The 21,134-nt window shown below is 39.4% G+C and overlaps 2 protein-coding genes and 1 non-coding gene across 6 annotated transcripts in view; 2 read left to right on the top strand and 1 right to left on the bottom strand.

The window, feature by feature from the left end:
• Nucleotides 1–10,268, top strand: part of LUC7L2 (LUC7 like 2, pre-mRNA splicing factor) — a 30,160-nt gene extending 19,892 nt beyond the window's left edge. For both annotated transcript variants that reach the window (XM_048500913.1, XM_048500914.1), the window contains 7 exons: nucleotides 123–233; nucleotides 2,042–2,185; nucleotides 2,981–3,157; nucleotides 5,155–5,246; nucleotides 6,506–6,535; nucleotides 7,475–7,669; nucleotides 9,272–10,268. In XM_048500913.1, coding sequence (XP_048356870.1) covers nucleotides 123–233; nucleotides 2,042–2,185; nucleotides 2,981–3,157; nucleotides 5,155–5,246; nucleotides 6,506–6,535; nucleotides 7,475–7,669; nucleotides 9,272–9,470 — 948 coding nt within the window. In that variant the 3' untranslated portion in view covers nucleotides 9,471–10,268. The remainder of the gene's footprint in view (nucleotides 1–122; nucleotides 234–2,041; nucleotides 2,186–2,980; nucleotides 3,158–5,154; nucleotides 5,247–6,505; nucleotides 6,536–7,474; nucleotides 7,670–9,271) is intronic.
• Nucleotides 10,269–14,871: 4,603 nt separating this feature from the next.
• LOC125435974 lies at nucleotides 14,872–15,020 on the bottom strand. Its single transcript, XR_007244954.1, has one exon. It is a non-coding gene; the product is annotated as a U12 minor spliceosomal RNA (small nuclear RNA).
• A 339-nt stretch (nucleotides 15,021–15,359) lies between these two features.
• On the top strand, nucleotides 15,360–20,724 carry POLDIP3 (DNA polymerase delta interacting protein 3). Of its 3 annotated transcripts, none has more exons than XM_048500918.1 (4): nucleotides 15,360–15,498; nucleotides 18,112–18,508; nucleotides 19,300–19,374; nucleotides 20,515–20,724. In XM_048500918.1, the coding sequence occupies exons 1-4, from the start codon at nucleotides 15,386–15,388 to the stop codon at nucleotides 20,707–20,709; spliced, it is 780 nt and encodes a 259-aa protein (XP_048356875.1). In that variant the 5' UTR covers nucleotides 15,360–15,385; the 3' UTR covers nucleotides 20,710–20,724. The 3 variants fall into 3 exon arrangements, with proteins under 3 accessions (XP_048356875.1, XP_048356874.1, XP_048356877.1); XM_048500917.1 differs by having other exon boundaries at nucleotides 19,297–19,374; XM_048500920.1 differs by lacking the exon at nucleotides 19,300–19,374.
• The last annotated feature ends 410 nt before the right edge of the window (nucleotides 20,725–21,134 follow it).

The raw sequence follows: 21,134 nt of genomic DNA, 5'->3' as shown, positions 1-21,134 counted from the left end.
GTGTAAAAGTTTTAAGATTTTTGGTGCAATTTTTTAAATGTTTCAAGTTTAAACTGTAGTGAGTGAATTTGTTTTGCTTAATGAAAACATTAATTTTAAGCAATGACTTTTTAATGCCTTAGGCAATGGATCATCTGCAGTCATTTATAGCTGACTGTGATAGAAGAACTGAAGTGGCAAAGAAAAGATTAGCAGAAACCCAAGAAGAGATTAGTGCTGAAGTTGCAGCCAAGGTAAACATTGAGCACTTAGTCCGCGGGGCACTTAGCTGTACTCCTCTGATTAGTTTTTTAAACTGTTTCTCCATCACTTTTCAGTGTGGAAAATGCTTTTAATCATTTCATTGTTTTCAACAAACTTCTGAAGTCAGTAATAGTCCACTATACAGATGTGGAAGTACAGCTAACAAAGGATAATATGAACAACAGTCATACTAAATGTTGACAGCTGAACAGGGATCTGAACCTCGGTTTCCCTGATCCAGTTCAAGGACTGTATTGATTGTGTGGTTCAGTAATGTTTAAGGCCAGGGTCCCTTACCTGGATGGCCCAGGCTAGCCTGATCTTGCCAGATCTTAGATGCTAAGCATGCTTGGTCCTGGCTAGTTCTTAAATGGAAGACCAACAAGGAATACCAGAGTCACTATGCCTTCCTCTGCAAACCACCTCTATTAGTTTCTTGCCTTGAAAACCTTACTGGGTTGCCACAAGCCAGCTGTGACTTGATGGCCCTTTACCCATACACAAGGAAGTCAGGATAGTGTCTGAACACAAGAAGGTCAGGATAATGTCTCACAACAACCCTGTGAGATACAAGTTTATGAGTGGTTAAGAGCAGAGGCGTATCTAGGCAAACAGGAGCCCGGGGACACAACCTGAGTTTGCCTCTCCGCCTGTAAGGGCAAGCCACTTTCCCCAACACCTACCTCACTCAGCAATGATTTTTTTGCACCAGCTCACCTCCCGCCCCCAGCAAAACATACATGGCTCTCTCCCCACCAATTCTCTTTCCTAATTTTGTCTTCACACCAACCCTATGAGGTAGGTTATTAGCCTGAGAAACAGCTCCAAGCCAGTGCAAGTGGGTATTAAGCATGTACATCTCTCACAAATCACTCCACAAAACATTTACGAAACAAATGTCAGCATCATCTCTCATAAAACACCTCCAGTGGAATTCACCCCCAAACAGCATCACTTTCAATATTTAAACTGGGGACCTCACATTCTCCCTTTAAGTTCATGCTGAAGGGAGTGGATTTAAAAGGAGAATCTGGGGAAATTTGGAGTGTTCCTGCTGTCTGGGGTGCAATTAAGCTAACAGCACCAAAATTTCAGAGTATCTTTAGGAGACTCTCCTGATGATACCACCCAGGTTTGGTGAAGTTTGGTTCAGGGGGTCCAAAGTTATGGACCCTCAAAGGGGTAGCCCCCATCTCCTATTACTCCTATTGAAAACAATGGGGGATGGGGGCACCCTTTTGTGAGTCCATAACTTTGGACCCCCTGAACTAAACCTCACCTAACTTAGTTGTAATCCTCAGGAGGGTCTCCTGAAAAGTCCCTGAAATTTTGGTGTTGCTAGCCTAAAAACTGTGCCCCCTGCAGGCCAAAAATTGAAAAACACTAAAAATACAAAAAACACAAATGAACCTGAAATTTTTGCTCCGCCCCCCAACTAGGGTGTGCCCAGGGACATAGGGTACCCCATGTCCCCTAGGTAAATATGCCACTGGTTAAGAGCCTTCCAGTGAATTTTATGAGAGATTGAAGCCAAGTCTCAAAAGTCCCAAGTCCAGTATTCTGATCTCTGTGGCATACTGGCTTTTTCACTTCCTGCCTACCTTGTGGCAAGGAATAGACAATTTAATGGGTAGGACCAATTGTAATCTGTGTACCCTCCTTTTGTTAAATGCATTCTTTATACTGCAGTATCTTCTGCGTATTTCTGAAATGTTGCTGTTGTGAGATGTACATCTCAATCTTGCTAGATAGAAGAAAACTGTTTAATTCATTCATTTTATCTTATACTTCCTCAAAGGCTGAACGAGTCCATGAATTGAATGAAGAAATTGGGAAGCTGCTTGCCAAAGTAGAGCAACTTGGGGCTGATGGAAATGTGGAAGAATCGCAGAAAGTAATGGATGAAGTGGAGAAAGCAAGAGCAAAGAAGAGGGAAGCAGAGGTAATTTGAATCAGTGTTTTTAAGCAGTTGATTTAATTTGGTCCTTGGACATTAAAACAGCACTCTCATATTTATTAATTTTTAAGATTCACGAATAAGTTGACCCACAGTACTGGCATATGTCAAGAGTCTTAAAAATTGCTTCAACCAATTATTGTACCTAAAATTCAATAAGTCCTCATGTGTAGTAAGAGTTGTGGCATTCGACCACACAAAGCACATTCCTGCGCTAATATTTCATTCAGGTCAGTAGTGTTTAATGACCAGACTTGACCCTTTACCATAGATGTGTTTGTAGATGCTGTGATTTGTACTTCCTACAGGGAAAGCCTTCTTTTAGCCCTTTGTTTCTCACTGTGTCCACTGCAGATCTGTACTAGCCTTTGTTCTAGTGATTCAGAAAAGCGTGGACTGCTGCAGTAGGAAGCAGAAAATTGTCTTAACTTTATAATGAACTACACACATTTCACTCAGACTAGAGCGCTACTCCCAAATATTTTGGTCCACTCTTGTGGTTCACTGGAAAGAGTCTACAAAAGTATTCTGTCCATGATGCACTCTTTCCTTCCTTGTCCATACAGCAGTGATGACCAGTCCACAGGTTCCCTTGCCAGGTTACCAATAGCCCTTTGGAGGAGGGTTTAAAAATCAAAATATAAATTAAAAAATAAAATAGACACTGTCCCTCTCTTGAGCTATTCACAGATTAATCCTCCATCCTGCAAATTAATCATCTACCTGTTAAGGATGTCTGTATGTTCATGTATTTGTGAGAATATATTGTGTGTCTTTCAGGAAGTGTACAGAAATTCAATGCCTGCCTCTAGCTTCCAGCAGCAGAAGCTTCGGGTCTGTGAAGTGTGCTCAGCCTATCTTGGTCTACACGATAATGACAGGCGACTTGCTGATCATTTTGGGGGAAAACTGCACTTGGGTTTTATTGAAATAAGAGAGAAACTTGAAGAACTTAGGGTAATTATATATCACTTTCTTAAATCCATTAGTTATAATAATTTGCTGGTCAGACAATTGTTAAAGATTTCCATTAATTGGTATCTCATGTTTGGAACTGTAGCTGGGAATGAAAACTTATATTTTAAAGGGGCTGATATAAAGACTTACATGCATTGATCTTTTGAGCATCTGTTTAAGAATCTCATATGGAAAATTCAGAGAATGTTTCTCTGGGGATCATGAGTTAACATTCTGAATTCATAGTGTCAGGACTTCTCCCTTGATGGTCCTTTTGACACAGATCTGTCAATCCCACTTTGCCTGTTAACTTCTCTTTTGTGGAAGATATTTCATGGAGAAATATATGAACCTAGCAGAGCCTCCAGTTCTGTAGTTCTTCTGCACAACATGTTGCCTCCCATCAAATTACCAAAGTCTTGTTTGTCAATATAGAATATTACAGGTTTTCGTTTTAAAACATTATTTACCTTCATTCGTTTATGTTGTAATAACAAGGCACACATTCCATTATTTGATTATATGATTTTGAAAATGTATATTGGCTGATGGTTGTTGACAATCAAACAGAATAAAATGAATTTGTAAGAAACTGCATTATTTTGTGGAGAAGCTGATTGGCTTCTTGCAACATTTTTGTATGCAAACAAATTGGAATCAGTTTTGGTTGATTTGAACATGGGAATATTTTGACACATCAGCCAATTGCTTTATTTCTTCTACCCAGCTGTAAAGCGCAAGCATGTTACAATACTACTCTCAAAAATAAATTTGAAAATTGGGTTAAAATCAGGCCTTATAGTGCAGAACTAAGTTAATAAAAGAACAGTTTTTTAAAATATTAATTTTAAACCAGTAGTTCATACACTCTATAAAATACCGTTTAGCATACAGACCTCTCTTCTCTATTCCTACACTTATACTTACTTCTACACAAAGGAGATTACAGCAGAAGACAACTGAAAAGTATCCAGCCAGTTTTCCATGACATTCAAGAAAGCAATAATCTCCAATTCACTGAACGGTGTATTAAAGCATGTTTCTTGTAGGCATCCTGAAGGCTTAGCCTGAAAGATTTAAGTACATAGATGTTAAACATCTTAAGCAGCAAGAAAATATCTGAGAAAAGAAGAAACTTGAGGGAGAATGTGAACACCCTGAAAATACTTTAAAAAACAAAAGCCAAAGTGGATGAAGAAACAATTGATCAGAAATGAAAGGAACTGTAAAAGAAAATGGGAAAACTGTAGAAATGACAGCTGTAGGTTGTTTAATTTTTTTTAAAGAATACTTATACTCTTAACTTGATTTTTAACTGAAGTTTTACATCTAAGTTTCATATTGTAGGTTCAGTTAAGCCATTTTTAGAACATTCCTTGAATTTTAAAAATATAATATAGTGTAGTTTTAAACAGAACAAAAATATTCTGTCATTAATGTTTAACTATTACAAGTATTGAAGATCTGTCTTTGTAATTTTAACGCATTTTCAAAATGAATGTGTTCAGTTAACAATGTTTAAATAAGTTCATATTCAAGGTCTAAATAAGTGGTTTTGCATTTCAGAATTTGTATAGTTCTAAACCATTTAATAAAACCTTTATTTGATGTAACATAAGAGCCCTTCAGGGATAAGGCGGTCTATAAAATCCAATCAATCAATCAATCAATAACCTATGCATTTTAAAACATGGGGCTGTTTTTGCATGGTGATCAGAGAAATTGAAAAAAGTTGGACAGGGAAATGAAACATTTTAGTGGCAACCCTACAGATCACTCCTTTAAACAGTGACCCCATTAATTCCCTCTCTGGAATGAACAAAAGATTACTTTTACTGTGTACACCTTTAACTATACAACTCATGATCCTGCCAGATTAGGTGTGTGATTGGAAAGGGTCAAGAAATAGGAAGAGAAGCAAACACAATATTGTAAATGCTTTGGTGGTTCCAGTCCACATAAAGGTAGTTACGGAAAATGTTACATTTGTTTTTCAGAGGATTGTGGCTGATAAACAAGAGAAAAGAAATCAGGAACGTCTCAAGAGGAGAGAAGAGAGGGAAAGGGAAGAAAGAGAGAAACTAAGGAGGTAGAAATCTGTTGTAGTTCAGAATGACAAGAATGTTATTTGCATTTGCTGTCTCTGAAAAGAATAGCAGAACTTTCTTTTTAAATAAGATTTCTGCCTAGTTTAAGAGTGATATTGCTGTTTCAGGTTTGCTGCTTTCTACTTGAGTGTTTGTTTGGAATGAACCTGGAAAACATCCAAATGAATTTCAACTCAATGACATTTTCATAATAACTGACATGATTAGTCATCAAAGATAATATTATATTCACTGTAAATCAGTTCACTGTACAACTTCCCAGAGTTCCAGACAATTCTAAATTGCTGGTATTTGCATGATTTTGAGCATTTCACAGTTGTCAAGCACTATGACAAGTTGCTTATGAGAAGTGGTGTTAATACCCATATATACTTGAGTATAAGCTGACCCGAATATAAGCCGAGGCACCTATTTTTTCCACAAAAAACTGGGAAACATTGACTTGAGTGTAACTTGACTCTGTAGCAGCTAAAAACAGAAGATTTGGGAGCAAGATGAAATAGAGTTGCTTAACAGAGTTTGCATTAGGGATGAGCAGCTTTCCAGCACTCTAGGAACACAAATGAACCACTGTTTTCCTCCAAATGTAGAATAATTCTGGGATTCATAGCCATGCCAGCCTAAACTTTGCTCCAAAGAAAGGCTTTGTCTTCAGCAACATCAGTATTTGGCAGTAAACGACTGTATGAAGAATTGTATTCATCTAGAATGCAACACACCAATAACCCTTAGGAGAGAAATGCCTTGGTTTCTTTTAACACTCACACACACACAACCTAGTTGTAATGCTATGCAAGCTGTCCTTGCAGCTTGTTTTTACGGCTCTCTGGTGAGTTAGGAAAAAAGCAGCAACATGCTTACCGGATCCCCACAGCAGCCCCAGCTCTGGCTGCCATCTTGGAATTACCGAATATACTCGAGTATAAGCCAAGAAGGGCTGTTTCAGCATTAAAAAAGTGCTGAAAAAGTCAGCTTATACTCGAGTATATACAGTACTTCAAATGCTGAAATGCTTATTTTCTCCGTATTTTTCATTTATGGAATCTTATTTTTTTAAGAAGGCTGTCAAACTATTTGAAAAATTCTACTTGTAATACTTCAATAAGGGAATTGATTACAAAGAAGATAGTGGTCTCTTTTGTTCAGTAGCTGTGCACTGAATGTGCAAAATATTTTGATTAGTAGATTGTGCAAGTTGACATTTCAGCATATATTTATATATTTTAACCTCTCTTTTCAGGTCCCGATCCCACAGCAAGAACCCCAAGAGGTAGGATATCAGCTTTACTTTTCCTGTGAATTTTTACAAGTGTATGTTTTGGTATCATTAGTAAACAAAGTCTTCCTCAGTGACAACAGGAGTCCCAGCTCCTGACACTTCGATGAAGTGTGACTACAGCAGATAGATCTATGGATCACAACAAACACGGCTCTTAATGGAATTTTAAAACCCAGAATTATTAGTGGTATGATGAGGAATAGAAAGCTTGGATGTGCCAGCCATTTAGCCATAGAGGAAGCACATCTGCTGTGAATTGCATTAAGAGCCTCTATTGCACTTTGAGGGTTGCTTGGCACCCCCTAGACAATTTTTCTAAAAGCAGTGAGCAGTGAGCTAGTACTTGAAATGCAAAGCAGTTTGAACTGGTTGCTACCTTCTGTTTAGTATCATCTTGGAAGATAGTTTTAAAGCTTTACAGATCCAGAATTGTTTGAACTCCCAGTATGACACATCCTACTACTGATGTGGAGCGCAGCAGCTGCTGCCTTGCTGGCTACACATAATAACGACTCTTGGGCATTTTTAATGAACTGGTGCTACTAAGTCTGCTATCTGTGAAGCTAGGGATTTTTACCTTAAAAGACCCCTGAAATTTTGAAATTTTCATACTTCTTACAGCAGAAATTGATTTCAGAGTGTCATTTCAATGGATCTAGTTTGTTGGAGTTCCCTTTTATCCAGTCTGAGTCTCCTTTCAGCATGGTGTAGTGGTTAAGAGTGGTGGACTCCAATCAGGAGAACTGAGTTTGTTTCCCCTCTCTTACACATGAATCCTGCTGAGTGACCTTGGGCTAGTCACAGTTCTTTGGAACTCTCTCAGCCCCACCTACCTCACAAGGTGTCTGTTGTGTGGAGATGAAGGGAAGGAATTGGGTTGCCTTGAGAGGAAGGCGGGGTAGAAATCCAAACCATTCTTCTTCCTTTCAGATCTAGATCCCGAGATCGCCGCAAACATCGATCTCGGTCCTCCTCACGTGACCGAAAGAGAAGAACTCGATCAAGATCCCGTGAGAAACGTCATCGTCACAGATCTCGTTCTACTAGTCGCAGCAGAAGCCGCAGCCACCAGAGAAGCAGGCATAGCTCCAGGGACAGGAGCAAGGAACGCAGTTCTAAAAAAAGGTAACTTTTGGATCAGCAGGAAGGAGTAGTTCATCTGCAGACACTTCTGTGACATGTCACTACTGTTACTGTGGGAACATTAATGACACCTTGAGCATTACCTTAATTTTAACCATGCTTAATATTCTGCATCAAAGGAGGTACTGCATCATGGAACAATGTGCCCCATAACATTCAATTGTAACCCTGAATATTCTAATAGTGTTAGTGATTGCATGTAAAATCTAAGCATGTATTCAACCTATTTTCAAAAATTATGGCAGTATTGTATTTCTGAGTAGTTTCACTTGGAGATGAAAACTTGTCGCACTTCTTTATGTGCCTTTGTGTTGCTTAGCATGCTTCTTTGTTTGGATGGTTAAGGGGATGCTTTTTTAAGCAGAAACAGTGGAGTTGCATGTCTTTGTCAGTTGAAGTCTTGGCTGTGTTCTTTCAGCCTTGCTTGGAGTTGCTGATTGGTTTTATTTGGGACAAGTTGGGTCTCCATAATTTGTCACGGTGTTCCCATGAAACACTGTATCTGGTCTTGTTGGATACCTGAATTGTTAAACTGGCTCTCAGAAATCTGCTTCAGAACTTCAAAAATACATAGCATGTCACCTGTATTTTTATTACTAATTTAATTTTGCTGTGTGACAGTGATTATCGGTTGTGGTCCCATGGATAGGCGTGGGTAATCAAGCATTCCATTTATGACATACCAGTGTGTTGCTCACATATAAAGCCTTGATGTTTCCTGCATTCTTTTCTTTTCTCTATGTGCCATTTGTCATCTAATCATGTTGCTTCTCCCTATAAAAATCACAAAAATCTGACTGCTTTTCTCTGTCCCCCTGCCTTAAACTTCTGCATCTAGACACTAACTATGGCCCGTGCAGTACATCTGTCCTTACTTCTTTATATATACCTATTGATCACTTTAAGAGGATTCTACTTGTTTCTCCTTGTAGCTACTTATCCTTGGAGTTCCTTCCAAGTGCCACATATTGCCACATATTTCCCTCTTTAAAGCAACTGTATTTTCTGTGGAACCTCACACTCACTCCATAAGCCCCCATCTGCGTCTCCTCCATTTTCAGCTCACAGATTGTGGGGTATAAGTAAAACAAATAATTAGCGTTAACTAGGACTGGGAGGATCAAGGTTCAAATCCCTAGGTGACTTTAGGCTAGTCTCTCCCTTGGATAATAAGATAAAATGGAAGAATGGTGAATCGTGTGCCTCCCTCAACTACTTGTTGGCAGGATAACAATATACAGATAACAAAGCAGATATCATTAATCTAGGAAAAGGCTTTATTTTCAGTCTTGCATGGTAGGAGCATGCCTGCACACTCCAATTTTGTTTGAATTACATGGAAAATGTACTAGGCAGCAGGATATTTTAAAATTCAATCCTTCCTCCTAACCTTTAAAATTTTCACTGAGGAAAAAAATCTAGGTATAGAAAGTTGTCCAAATTTATCTCCACTTTCCCCAATTCTGTCTCTGTAAATAATGCAGTCTGTGTTGACTTTCTCATGCTCTGATAAAAATTGACTTCTAAGTTAAACAAGTAAACAAAAAAGTAATATAAACTATCAAATGGATTGTATTTTTTCAGATCCTCAAAAGAAAGATCATCCAGAGATAAAGAACGGTCAAGAGACCATAACAGAACATCACGTGACAAGGACAGGAGCTCTAGAGAGAAATCGCCTAGAGACCGAGATTGCAAAGACAGGAAGCGTTCCTATGAAAGTGCAAATGGCCGATCAGAAGACCGAAGGAGCTCAGAGGAGCGTGAAGCAGGGGAAATATAACTGGCTGTACATTCACTTGATCCTTTAACTTCCTATGGAGTTGCATACTGTGGTTTAGTTTACAGTTTTTCAAAGGGACACCAGTGAGCAGATCCACACACTGATCCAACTAGAGTAGATGTACAGTGTAAAAAAAAAAGGTTCTAATGAAGTTTGAACTGACCCTTGGTGACCGCTAAAGCAGTGTCCTTTCCCCTTCCCTTCCTTACAACAAACTTGTAAAACATTATTTTCACAAAATCTCTCTTCAACACAACACTTTTATGTACTATGATGTAGATCTCAATGTTTTAGTCTCCTTTTTTCAACACAACTTATAGTGAACAAACTATATTGTGCTTTTGGCCTTGGATGCTTTCAAACCTTTATAAAATCCTCTTAATTTTCTTCCAGTCCAGGCAGCAGCACTGAGTGGTTTTTAAAGAGGGTGGGTGGGTGGGGGTCCCAAGCTTTTATTATCACGGTAAGACTGTGTTCTCAGTTGGTTCTTGAGAATTCCAGATGTTTGGCAGGATATTTAGATTGGGGACATGTGCTGGAGAAAGCAGAAATGTGTTTTTATTTTGTTTTTTACAGTGCCTATTAGACTTGGAAATTGAATAGCTGTTGCATTTCATTCTTTTTAAAATTTCTGTTGAAACTTTGAAATCAAACTCATCCCCATAACTCTGTACCATTTAATTGGTATGTGTTCAGTATAATTGTTTTTTCCCATAAGACTTTTTTCTGCTTTTTCTCGTGGGGTGTTAATTGCACATCCTTAATTGTAAAAAAATAAAATAAAAAATAAAAAACAAACCCAGTATTGTCCAATGGAATAGCTCTGTGCTCCCTACTCCCTCCTCACAATTAAGATGTGTGTTGCTTATGTCTATGTCTTCTTACCAGGGTAATTATGTGTGGCAACTACTTGGTGAAGGATAACTAGTTGCACATAACAAATACTAATTGTATTTCTGGTTTCACAAAAGTTATTTAGGCCATGAAAAGAAGATATGTTGAGTTAGCATACATGGTATAAAAGTTCCACCTGGGAAAGTTAGTTGTAGGAGAACCTCATTCATATACAAATCCTGGTTTGTAGGAAGGGAACATGATATTCTGCACAGACAGCGGCATTCAGAAGACAGGAAATGGATCAAATGCTTCCAAACTCAAAGAAAGCCTAAGTCATGGTCAAACGGTGGGGTAACCGTGCAGGCACATTTAAAGTTGAATTCAGGGTTCTCTGAACGCACACACAATAATGCACCTGGAGTTGAGGCTGTGCATTCCTCAAATTATTTGTTAAAAACATCATAATTCACATACTTGTTTAAATATTGATGCATTGCTTTTTTTTCATCTGAATTGGATAGCTTATATTAATGAGGGGTTTTTTTGCAAACTGATTTCATAATTGTTCTTGTAGCTCATATTATCTAGGCTTATTAAGTAAAGTGGACCATTTCAACCTGGCTTCCGGCTGGGGTTTGGAACACAGACTGCTTTGTTGCCATGATTATGGAACAACTTCCCCAAGGAGGTGCTCCTGGCCCTTTCACTTTCCATCTTGAAGAGACAGCTGAAGACAATTTTATGTAGGACTGTGTTTGACTAATTTATTTTTTATTTACTCACAGTCCTAATTGGTGATTCTATAGTGTGGTCTTTTCTGTGTTTTTATAATCGTTTTATTTGTATTGTAAGCCTCCTCGAGTTCTGCAAGGTAGAAAGGCAGCTAATAAATGTTTTAAATAAAAATTTTAAAATTCTAAATTTTTGTTGTGAAGCTTGTGAAATGACAAATGTGTGGAGATGCGGTCCTGGCCCCACAAATGGAATCTCTGAATTTTAAATAAGAAAAACAAGAGTTCATATTCTGGATCTTTTAATATTTTGGGCACAGCCTGTATTCCATAATCCTGTATATGCACTCTTTTATAGTTGCCTCCTGAATAAACCCAGAGACTATCCAGTTCAATGTATTGTCGAAGGTTTCCACAGCCAGAATCAACTGGGTATTGTGGGTTTTCCAGGCTATGTGGCTATGGTCTGATAGTTTTTGCTCCTAACATTTTGCCTGCAACACATCATACCATGAGAGAAATCTTACCATGACGTTCCTCTAATGAGAGCAAAATGTTAGGAGCAAAAACTACCAGACCACAAATGGTATAACAAACAGAAGTTGTGCAGTCAAGACTCAGAAGAAAGCAAATGCTTAGCAGCTCACTCTTTTCCTAAAGGCTGGGGCAGGCTACTTGCTCCTTCATAATTGTTTCCTGCTGATCAGAACCAGCAGATAGGGGCACTAAATACCTATGTCCTTAAACTGCAATCTGGAGGTTTAAAAAAAAATAGATTTTGTAAACTTATTTGAAAATCCTTTCTTGACAGTCCTGGTGGTGATAGCATGAACAGGTTGCAGACTCCTGATTATCAGTTATCTTCTTGCACCCCACGTGTTAAAGGCACTTACGTTGAAGTGTGCAGAACACTCAAGTGCTACTAAGTAGCTTCCTAAACCAGAACAGCTGGCTGGACCCCTCTAAACAGACATTACATTTACATTAACTTACTGTCTAAAATTGCTCTGAGTAATTAGTTTTACCATTTGAAAGTATGTTTTGGAATTTGTATGTGAGTGAGAATATATGTTCATTCTGCAATCAGACACATTCTTGTGTGTCACTGGAAATCTCAAGACTGATTTAAAGATTGAGTGAGGAATAGGATTTCCACAGCTCAACATTATGCTCTGTATTCTCTGTATCTGAACCAACATATTCTCAGCTAGCCAATTGGAAAAGGCAATCCCGTATTTTTATCAAGGCCAGTGAACCACTCATCAGCTCAGATTAATATGGTCAGTATCTAGTAGTGGCTAGATACCTGACAATCAGGTATCTAGCCACTACTAAAATAATTTGAACTACAATTCATATTCCCCTGTGACAAGGTCCTGTTCTCTGGACTTTTCTGGTAATAAAAGTCTTGGATTATGAACCAAATTCCATTTTTCCCCTCACAGGTAAATACTATCCTGACAATCCTATAAATCTGACTTGTGTGTTATAGGTATTTGTTTAGCTTTAAGAGGTCTTAAACTAGTGGAAACTCAACTACACTTATTCTACTCTGTCAAGATAAAATCTTCCATAATGTTTAAATTCTGCAGACTATTCGGCACTATGTTCTAAAATACTTGACCTTTATTAAGCTCTGTTGTTCAAAATTGTGTCTTCTGTTACAATTTGCTTACACTGCAAAGAAAACCTATAGATGTTGGGTAGATAGGCCATGTATTTCTACTCGTGACCCATGGAAGTCCTCCAAGGGGGCCTGTTTTGCCACAATCAATGTCCAGTAAACCCACAGTTCCAAAAGGTTGATGCATGGTTTTTTTATTTTATTTCATCCTATTAACTTTTTGATTGCTACCCCAGAAAAGAATGGACTGAGCTGTACAATGTGAGTAAATGTATATTGCTTGGATACATGAGAGAAAATATGCCAATAATGATGGTGTTTTTCCCCTTTAAAAGAAAAAGAAAGCTTAATCATTTTTCGTTGCTAATATCCCATAAGGCCATCATCAAGTGCATTCAAAATTGTCCTTTAATTTGCATTGAAGGTAAATGAAAACAAACCTAGCTAAAACTTGCATGTGTACATCAAAATGATTTTTAGCCAAACATGGAATGACCTTTTTAAGGCAAGCTTGAAACTAAACTGTCAGAAAATTGTAAGGATGAATTAGTAAACGTGCATAGTATGCAACTGGCTGAAAGTAGAGCAATATGGGGACTGATTATAACTGTAGAAAACACTTCAGTTTTGAAGAAAGTGTGGTATTTGCCTCTAAAAGAATTGCCTTTTTCAGAGAAAACTCAGCCTCTTGACCTGCATATCTTTTGTTGGTAGTTCATCTATGAAGCTGCTAAACAAACCCACACATTTCCCTAGCACAGGAGAGTCAGTTCCATGATACCTTGGCATGTCATCCCAAGAATAAAGTGAAATATTGCTAAATTATCACACTTTGCAGCAATGGCCATTATAAAAGATTTGCACAGCTCATTTTCAGAGTTGCTGTCAATTATGCTAGATTGGGGGTCGGATCAGGTGTCATTTTCACAGGAGATTCATTTTTAGATCCTTGTTGGAACGCCATTGCTGCAAAATACAGGACAAAGGCTCTGCTATTGGCAGTACGAACAACAGGTGGCTTTGACCCTGCTTACCTTTCTCGTGCAGCCTTCTGATGTTGTTTCCCAATGGGTCAGCGGAACACCATGAACATGCTGCGGGGGTGGGAGGGGTGTATAATCCAAGTGATGGACTATGTGAGGGGAATAAACTGGCAAAAATTGCCCACCAACCTTCCACAAACGGAAGTGCCTGCCATGAGGGGAAAGGCAGTTGAGGATCCAAGTCTATACTCAGCAATACATCAAGAAGTTTAAAAAATGGTTATACTATTCTGCAGTTTGGATTATATTCTGTAATCACACAGCTTCTGTATGCTGCAGTACTAACACTGTTGCAGTATGGGGGGGATATGAAAATGAGGTTGATGGTGGAAACATGTTTGGAAAATGTATGATATGGAATGGAAGGCTCAGGAATTGCCCATTTATTCCTGGAAGCCTTGTCGATATACTTCTGAGAGGAAAGGCAGGTAATTATTCATCCATTTTCACTTGTTTCATCACAATTCTAAAAGCTAAAAATATGAAGAAACTGACATTTTAGACTTTCAAATTTCAGCCTATTAAAGCACTATCCTTGCCCTTGGGCTCAGTGCAGGCTTCTTTTTGTATGGTTTGATATGACTGTTCTGGGCTTTTGATGGCTGAATTGCAACTAAGCAAATATAAAAAATTCTGGCTCTCATGCCAGCATTCTACCCAGGATATTTATCCATGGAGGGAGAACATGTGCTGCTGAGAAAAATGCATTCATTACATTCATTCAGGATTTGGATATTTTCCCCAGTCTGTCCCTTTTATTATAATAAATGTGTAATAAATAAATTCACTGAACTCAAAATAATGAAAGGGCAATAAATAACCTGAAGATTGGTAGATAGCCTTATTATTAATCCCTTAGGTAAGCTACCCTCCCATGAGGTATTCGTTTAGAAAAGAAATTTGTAATTAAACAGATTTAAGTTTTTGGGTTGTCCATGGACACACCTCTGCAGTTGTGTTTTCTACAAACCCTGTTCGCAACAAAATTAGGAGCAATACTTAACATAGAATGGGAGGCTGTGTGTGAAGGCAGTGTTTATCATATACTATCAACTGGTGCCACGTTGTCAGCATCCGGACTTATAAGAAAACAATTATGGCGAGTTCCCTCCGTGACAATGGTACAGACAAGCAAATAATTTAGCTATTTTTGGGAAATCAGGGGACGGGCAGATCCACCACCGAGGCATCCCGCTAAGTAGGCGGGTCACCATAGGGACGACCTGTACCCGCTCAAAAATTCTTCTCACATTAGCAGTGAGGATCCGGGCGTCACCCCGGATCGTTATTTTCCTTACTCATAAGTTTAAGGCATAACGGTGTTAAGTCCAGGGAAGCCATCTGGGAGCGTCCAGTTGCTTTACAAGTCAGGACGAGCAATGTTAGATAAAGAAAATGGATTGCAGCAGTTTCAAAACATAACTTCAGATACTGTCTTCTCAGTATGACCTAAGTAAAAGTAAAAAAAGGCAACTTTGAGGTGTAAAAATGACCACTTATGCCCTTTCGGCGAATATGCAAATATGCATTGTGGCCGCGAGGGATGATGGGAGCCCAGTCCCCGCGTGATTTGGTCTCGCATCTCTTTTCTCGCGCCCTAAGGAATCGCGAGAGTTCCCCCCCCCCCCCGTTGCTGTGAAGAGAGAGGGAGCTGCACAAAACCGGAAGTAGTTAAATCTCATGTCCGGCTTTCAGTCGCTGCGACTTGTCTTCAGGCCTAGCGACAACATGGCGGACTTGTCTCTGGACGAGCTGATCAGGAAACGGGGGGTCAGTGTGAACCTGAAGGGCAGGTGAGTCGAGGAAAAGCGGGGCGACATGCAGGACTCGCGGGAGGTTAGCGCATCTCCCCCCGCCTCCCTCCCTCGCTTGCTGCGCAAATCCGAGTTCTCTTCGGGGTGGCCCAAGAGCTCCTCTCCGCACTTTGGTTGGCGAGGTCTTTTGTCAATTGTAACCCGCTGGAGCGTTTGGCTTTGTTGGGCCTTCCAGCTCGTGTGAGCTTGGGTGTGCGTGCGTGCGTGCTCGCGCGCCTGGAACCCGAAATGTCACAATTGAATGCAGTGTGTGTGGTGGAGATGGTGGTAGCCGCAGTGGTAGTGAATGTGGGTCTGTAGCGAAGTTGTTGCTCTTTCTCGACCCTTCCCTAAATCTGATTCTTTCCCTACCCGAAATATTGTACTTCTCTATGGTCTGAAGAGTTCGTCTCTTGCAGTCTCTCAAGGGGTGATGTTGTGGTGCCCATCTTGGGATCACAACCCTTTGTTGTTGGCAGTGCTTTAGTGTTGCTTACAACGGAGTCTACTGGGGTAGTGAGGTTACCCCTGCTTCTTCCCTTTCTGGATCGTTGAAAAATTTAGTCCACACTATTTCATATTTCCAGAGGAATTTTTTGCCATCTCTCTCCTAATGTTAATTTCTCTGTGTGTCGATTCCCTGTCTATTCCTGCCAAGCACTTACTCAGCCTATAGTGATATCTTTCCAGTATGTCATAGTTGTCGTCTAGAGACAGCTTCATACTGGGAATCAGAAAGAGCTCAGACATGAAATATAGTTTGTACTCTGAGTTCTTATAATATGGTATTAGCTGAACAACATAAGGATGCAGGGAAAGATTAGGTAAAATTGTTTCATCAGCTGTAATTTTACAGAAATCAAGAGATCATGGCTCCATTAAGACAAGTGTATAACGTGTGACTGAAGGGATAAATGGCTTGATTTCATCCATCTTTCTATTGTCTGTGTATTTTCATTTAAACCTTACCTGCACTACTATTACTATCTAGTATAGACTATAAGTGCTCTGTATAGAGACTAGTTTATGAGATCTGTTCTGAATTGTCTATCTGTTAAGAACTAGAATGAATGGATGTCTTCTGAATTCCTACCAGGTCCTCTGACCTTGTCTTCTGGATATTTGCCCTGAACACCTGCAGTTGCTTTCTATTTATATCAGCGGTTCGCAACCCCTTTGGGGGTCGAATGACTCTTTCACAGGGGTCGTCTAACACTCTCTGCATCAGTGTTCTCCATCTGTAAAATGGATAAATGGTAGGGTTGGGGGTCACCACAACATGAGGAACTGTATTGAAGGGTCGCGGCATTAGGAAGGTTGAGAACCACTGATTTATATTCTGTCAGTTCCTGAGTTTTCTGATGAATGGTATCATTCTTTGGGATGCCACCAGGCTGTTGAATAATTTTTGTATGTTTCCTGAGGTCTCTGTGTAACGTCTTTAAGCATTGATGTGTGTTACTATCACAGTTATGATTATTTGTCCCAATAAAACTGAAGGAAAAAACCTGTAATGCCATATCAGATTTAGATAGTATTATTGGTATTGGGAGCAGGCAGCATCCCACCAGTATATATAATCCTTTATAAGAGCAGAGTTCTTGTGCAGTTTTCTCCTTGTGAAGCACAGCAAAAGATGTTGTAACCTCCCTAAGCAAGCATTTTAAGAGTGTTCACTGCTAGACAGTGTGTTAGGTCTCAACCCTTCAATCAATAAACAAACTCTATATTGTTGATCAGTAGTGTTTATTGGAAGGTAGCGAAGCACCCAGCTTGCAAGAAGCCAGTTTTGACTAACCTGGCTTTTGACCACGTTCCATTCCTGACACAGTGTCACTAATGGTTCTTTTTTGCTGATTTTGCTACTGGCTGCTTGACAATAGAGAATGATTTGCTGTGAAGGAATCTTGTCTCACTTAAACTGTGTTTCAGAGCTGTATGCTTTTGTGGCTGAGCATTAAGATAAATGTCACTGTATTCTCATCTACTATGAACACCAGAGGGACTCTTGTCATGTCTTTTGGCAGACGCTAACATAAGAGTTTAAGGGGCTGGCTCTGCATAAGGCTACATAAATGTTTTAAATTCTTAAATGCTGGAATCAGTTTTTTCCTCTCCTATGTCACCAGGTAGCTATCATATTTTTAGTTCTGCTTTTAGCCAAGGTCCAGCCATTTGAGTGAAATGACTAAATGTGAAGATTGGCCCAGATGTTCTTTGAAACATGGTTTGAAACAATCCAGCCTCCATTAGTACAGATCTAGAGCAGGAATCTGAATTCCACATTTGGGAAACAGTGAAGAACAAGCAGTTCCATCCCCTGCCCTGTGCCAGAGTAACATGCCAGTGATTTTATTCAAGTAACCAATAGGAAAGTACAACTGTATGTGTTTGGTGACTTCTTTGCAGGATTTAGCTTCTCTGATCAGCTCTTGTCCTTTCTGTCACATATATATTAGCGGCTGAGCATTCCTACCAGGCTGTTCAGCCTCTTCCTTCAGACTGGTTGATAGATAGCTGTCTTTCTGTGTGTGTTCTTGTATTTTATTTTATTGTTTGCTTAGACTAACTGAAATGTTGCATTTCTTGTAATATTTGATGTTTCTCTTCCAGGTTAAACACCAGGCCAGTATTTGGTAGTATCAGATCCCGAACTGGAGTCCAACAAACTTTTCTTGGCAGGCCAACATCAAGTGTTGGTTTCCAACGGACATTTGATGCACGTCAAAAGATTGGTGTTACTGATGCCCGACAGAAAATTGGTGTGAAAGATGCCCGGGAGAAACTGCTTCAGAAAGATGCCAGGTTCAAAATTAAAGGGAAAGTACAAGATGCCCGAGAGATGCTCAATTCTCGAAAACAACAAAGTGTCGAGAAGGTGGCCAAAGTTGTTGATGCTAGAGAGAAGATCAGCTTGAAAAGGAGTGCACCTACTGTACCTACTGCAGCCATTATAAACAGTGCTATGGAAGCAGTGGTCCCTGCCATGAAGATAACAAAAACTATTCAAGTAGGTTATGGTTGTCAACTGCTAGTGAGATTGCTCCATGTCTTTCAGAGAGACCAAATGGGAAAGCAGTAATATAGTTTAATTATAACAGTGATAAATCCATGTGTGTGAATTTTGAATTTTTTAAAATTCCATAATATGAGATTGAAAACATAGATATCCCAATTCTTCTTGCCACATACGATTTTTGTATATTGAAACTAGTGCTGCCATTTTATCTAAAATTTAAATAGTTTCTGTCATGTGAGCTTGCTTGATTTTATTCCTCCAAAGTTAAATATGGAGAATATTTAATGTTAACTCTATCAAGACTCCTTACTTTAATATGAAATATTAGTACAGTTCTCATACATATTGTTGGAGAGAAAAACTATAGAATAAAATTGCTTGTAATTATTTTTAATATATGTAATAATTTATATCAGAATTGTGCAACTGGTTTATAAAGCATTGTTCAATATCTATTACAGTTCCCTCCTTCTACACATTTCCCCTCTTTCACACAGAGTGGAAAGGCAGGCATATTGTTATTGAAGCATTGTTTTTCCATACTTTTTATATCTTATAATGTCTTTGTCTGCTCCTCATATCAGTCAAATGACGCATGGAAGTGGGTGGGATAGTAAGGTCACTGCGTACCTCTTAAAGAAAAAACAGTTTGGTACAGAGTAATCCAGCACTGCCTTAGTTATAAACTGCAGGCTGGAGGAACCTCCAATTCTCCCATGAACTGAGGTCAGGCATTTTATGCTCTGGTGTTAATGATGTAACTTGCTTCCTTACCATAGCAGAAGGCTGCAGCTCCATCACACTCTCACCCTGCAGGTATGAAGATCAATGTTGTGAATAATCACACACACAAACAGGTGCGTGTCCTTCATTAGCTGAATGGGAAAGGCTCAGTTACTGTAAAACACTAGGAAGGTTTTGAACAGAAAGTATGCTTGTTTTATAAAATAGGCAAAGGATTTGAACCTTGGCTGGCTTTGTACAAATAATACATTTATGGGACATGGGTTCAGAGCATTGTCTGCATTCTGTTCAGAGGTGTCAACATGCAGCCCAGGGGGCTGGACCCACCCCCTTGAGGGAGTTTATCATCAGGTCTTCGAGCCAGCTGAGGCAACCCCCCACCCCTGCCAATCTGGCCTGGTGAGTCCACAGGGAGTGGGGGGCAGTTGCCTCAGTTGCTCACAGGTCTGATAAATCCTCTTAAGATGTGGTAGCCACCCCCTCAATGCCAATCTGGGCTGGGGAGCCTGGTGGAAGCTCGCCAGCTGAGGCAGCCACACACACACACACACAGGGCTTGACCCGACTAAGTGACATTTATGTTATGTCCGGTGCTCATTACAAATGAGTTTGACACTCTGATATACAATATTTCACATTTACAGATTTCACATTGTTGTCATGATAGCAAGTATTTTTGGAACCTTCCTCAGTTGTTCTACACTTAGCTCTTAGTGCTTTTCACACTTGCATTATGCTGTGACACCTCTGCCCTGCCTTGGTGTGATTGGCTGATCTTTTCTGAAGTCACAGTGAACCTGAGCAGGCAAGCTGTTGCAATTGACTTTGACCAAAAGACAGTTCAAGGAGAAATTGAATTTTGAGATCTGTGAGTAGTTTTCATTCAAATGTATTATGGAGTTCTGAGGTGTACTTGATGTAAGCTGTGCAGTTTTGAAACTGTTTAGTGAGCACAGACTATGATAGCTATAAAGTCCTTTGTCTTCAGAGGCTGCAAATGTTACCTCAGAGAAGGTACATGCAAGTTTTCATTTCTAAAACTAGGAAAATTCCTGGAAGCCAGCTGGACAGTATATGCCACAACATTGAAATGCATGTGCACATGACCATTCTGAAGAGACCTCAGGGTAGTTATTTAACAGTTTACATCATAAAACAGCTTACATCATGAAAGCCAAGTCTCCTTTGGAATAGTTGCCTCACATTTTAAAAACCAGAAATCTCAACAAGCTGCTTTTGCTATTTGTTTGTAGTGCCTGTATGACATGGAAGATGATGAAGAAACTGTATCTCCCCTTCCTAGCAAACAAATGAAAATTACTACCACAAACAGCTTTCTTCATAGTACAGTAAGAGTCTGTCTTCATAGCTTACTCTTTTACAACCCCTTCCCCCAAGCTCCTGATGTGCAAATGAATTCTGACAACTGTGTGCGTACAATGAATTAACAAATTATTGCAGCCTTTTTGCCCTTGTATTTGTGTGCACCCAATTATGTTTAATTATGCTTCTAGATTTACCTCTAGATTTACAAATATTCCCTTTAATTTGTAGACAAAGGAAACTGTTGCAAAGTACAAATGCAGTTTTCTCTTCTACCTGTTTCCTCATTGCTGTTTTTCTGTCTTCTTGTTCGGGTATTTTATCCTGCTAGCTGTAGATTCTGTTGTAATGCATACTTTTCCAGGCCGTGGATCCGCAGGCATCAGCATTCAGGCTAAAGATGGAGGAAAAGACAAGTAGGGAAAGGAGAGCAAAAGATTTAGCTTCTGCTAGTCAGGTCTAGCCCAGGACTAAACCTGCATTTATAACTGGACTGTTTGACGATAACATGGATTTTGGGAATTTGTGGCCTCCTGATGCTTACTTTTAG

The sequence above is a fragment of the Sphaerodactylus townsendi genome, linkage group LG06 (assembly GCF_021028975.2).
Source record: "Sphaerodactylus townsendi isolate TG3544 linkage group LG06, MPM_Stown_v2.3, whole genome shotgun sequence".
NCBI lineage: Eukaryota > Metazoa > Chordata > Lepidosauria > Squamata > Sphaerodactylidae > Sphaerodactylus > Sphaerodactylus townsendi.
Note: the sequence above shows the minus strand (reverse complement) of the source record. Positions and strands in the feature narration are given on the sequence as shown.

Excerpts from the sequence above, each read along its gene's own strand:
- POLDIP3 (XM_048500917.1), top strand. The coding sequence starts at position 15,386 with ATGTCCGGCTTTCAGTCGCTGCGACTTGTCTTCAGGCCTAGCGACAAC. Across the intron at positions 18,509-19,296 it reads AGATAACAAAAACTATTCAA|CAGAAGGCTGCAGCTCCATC; the intron begins GTAGGTTATGGT and ends TCCTTACCATAG. Across the intron at positions 19,375-20,514 it reads ATAATCACACACACAAACAG|TGCCTGTATGACATGGAAGA; the intron begins GTGCGTGTCCTT and ends ATTTGTTTGTAG.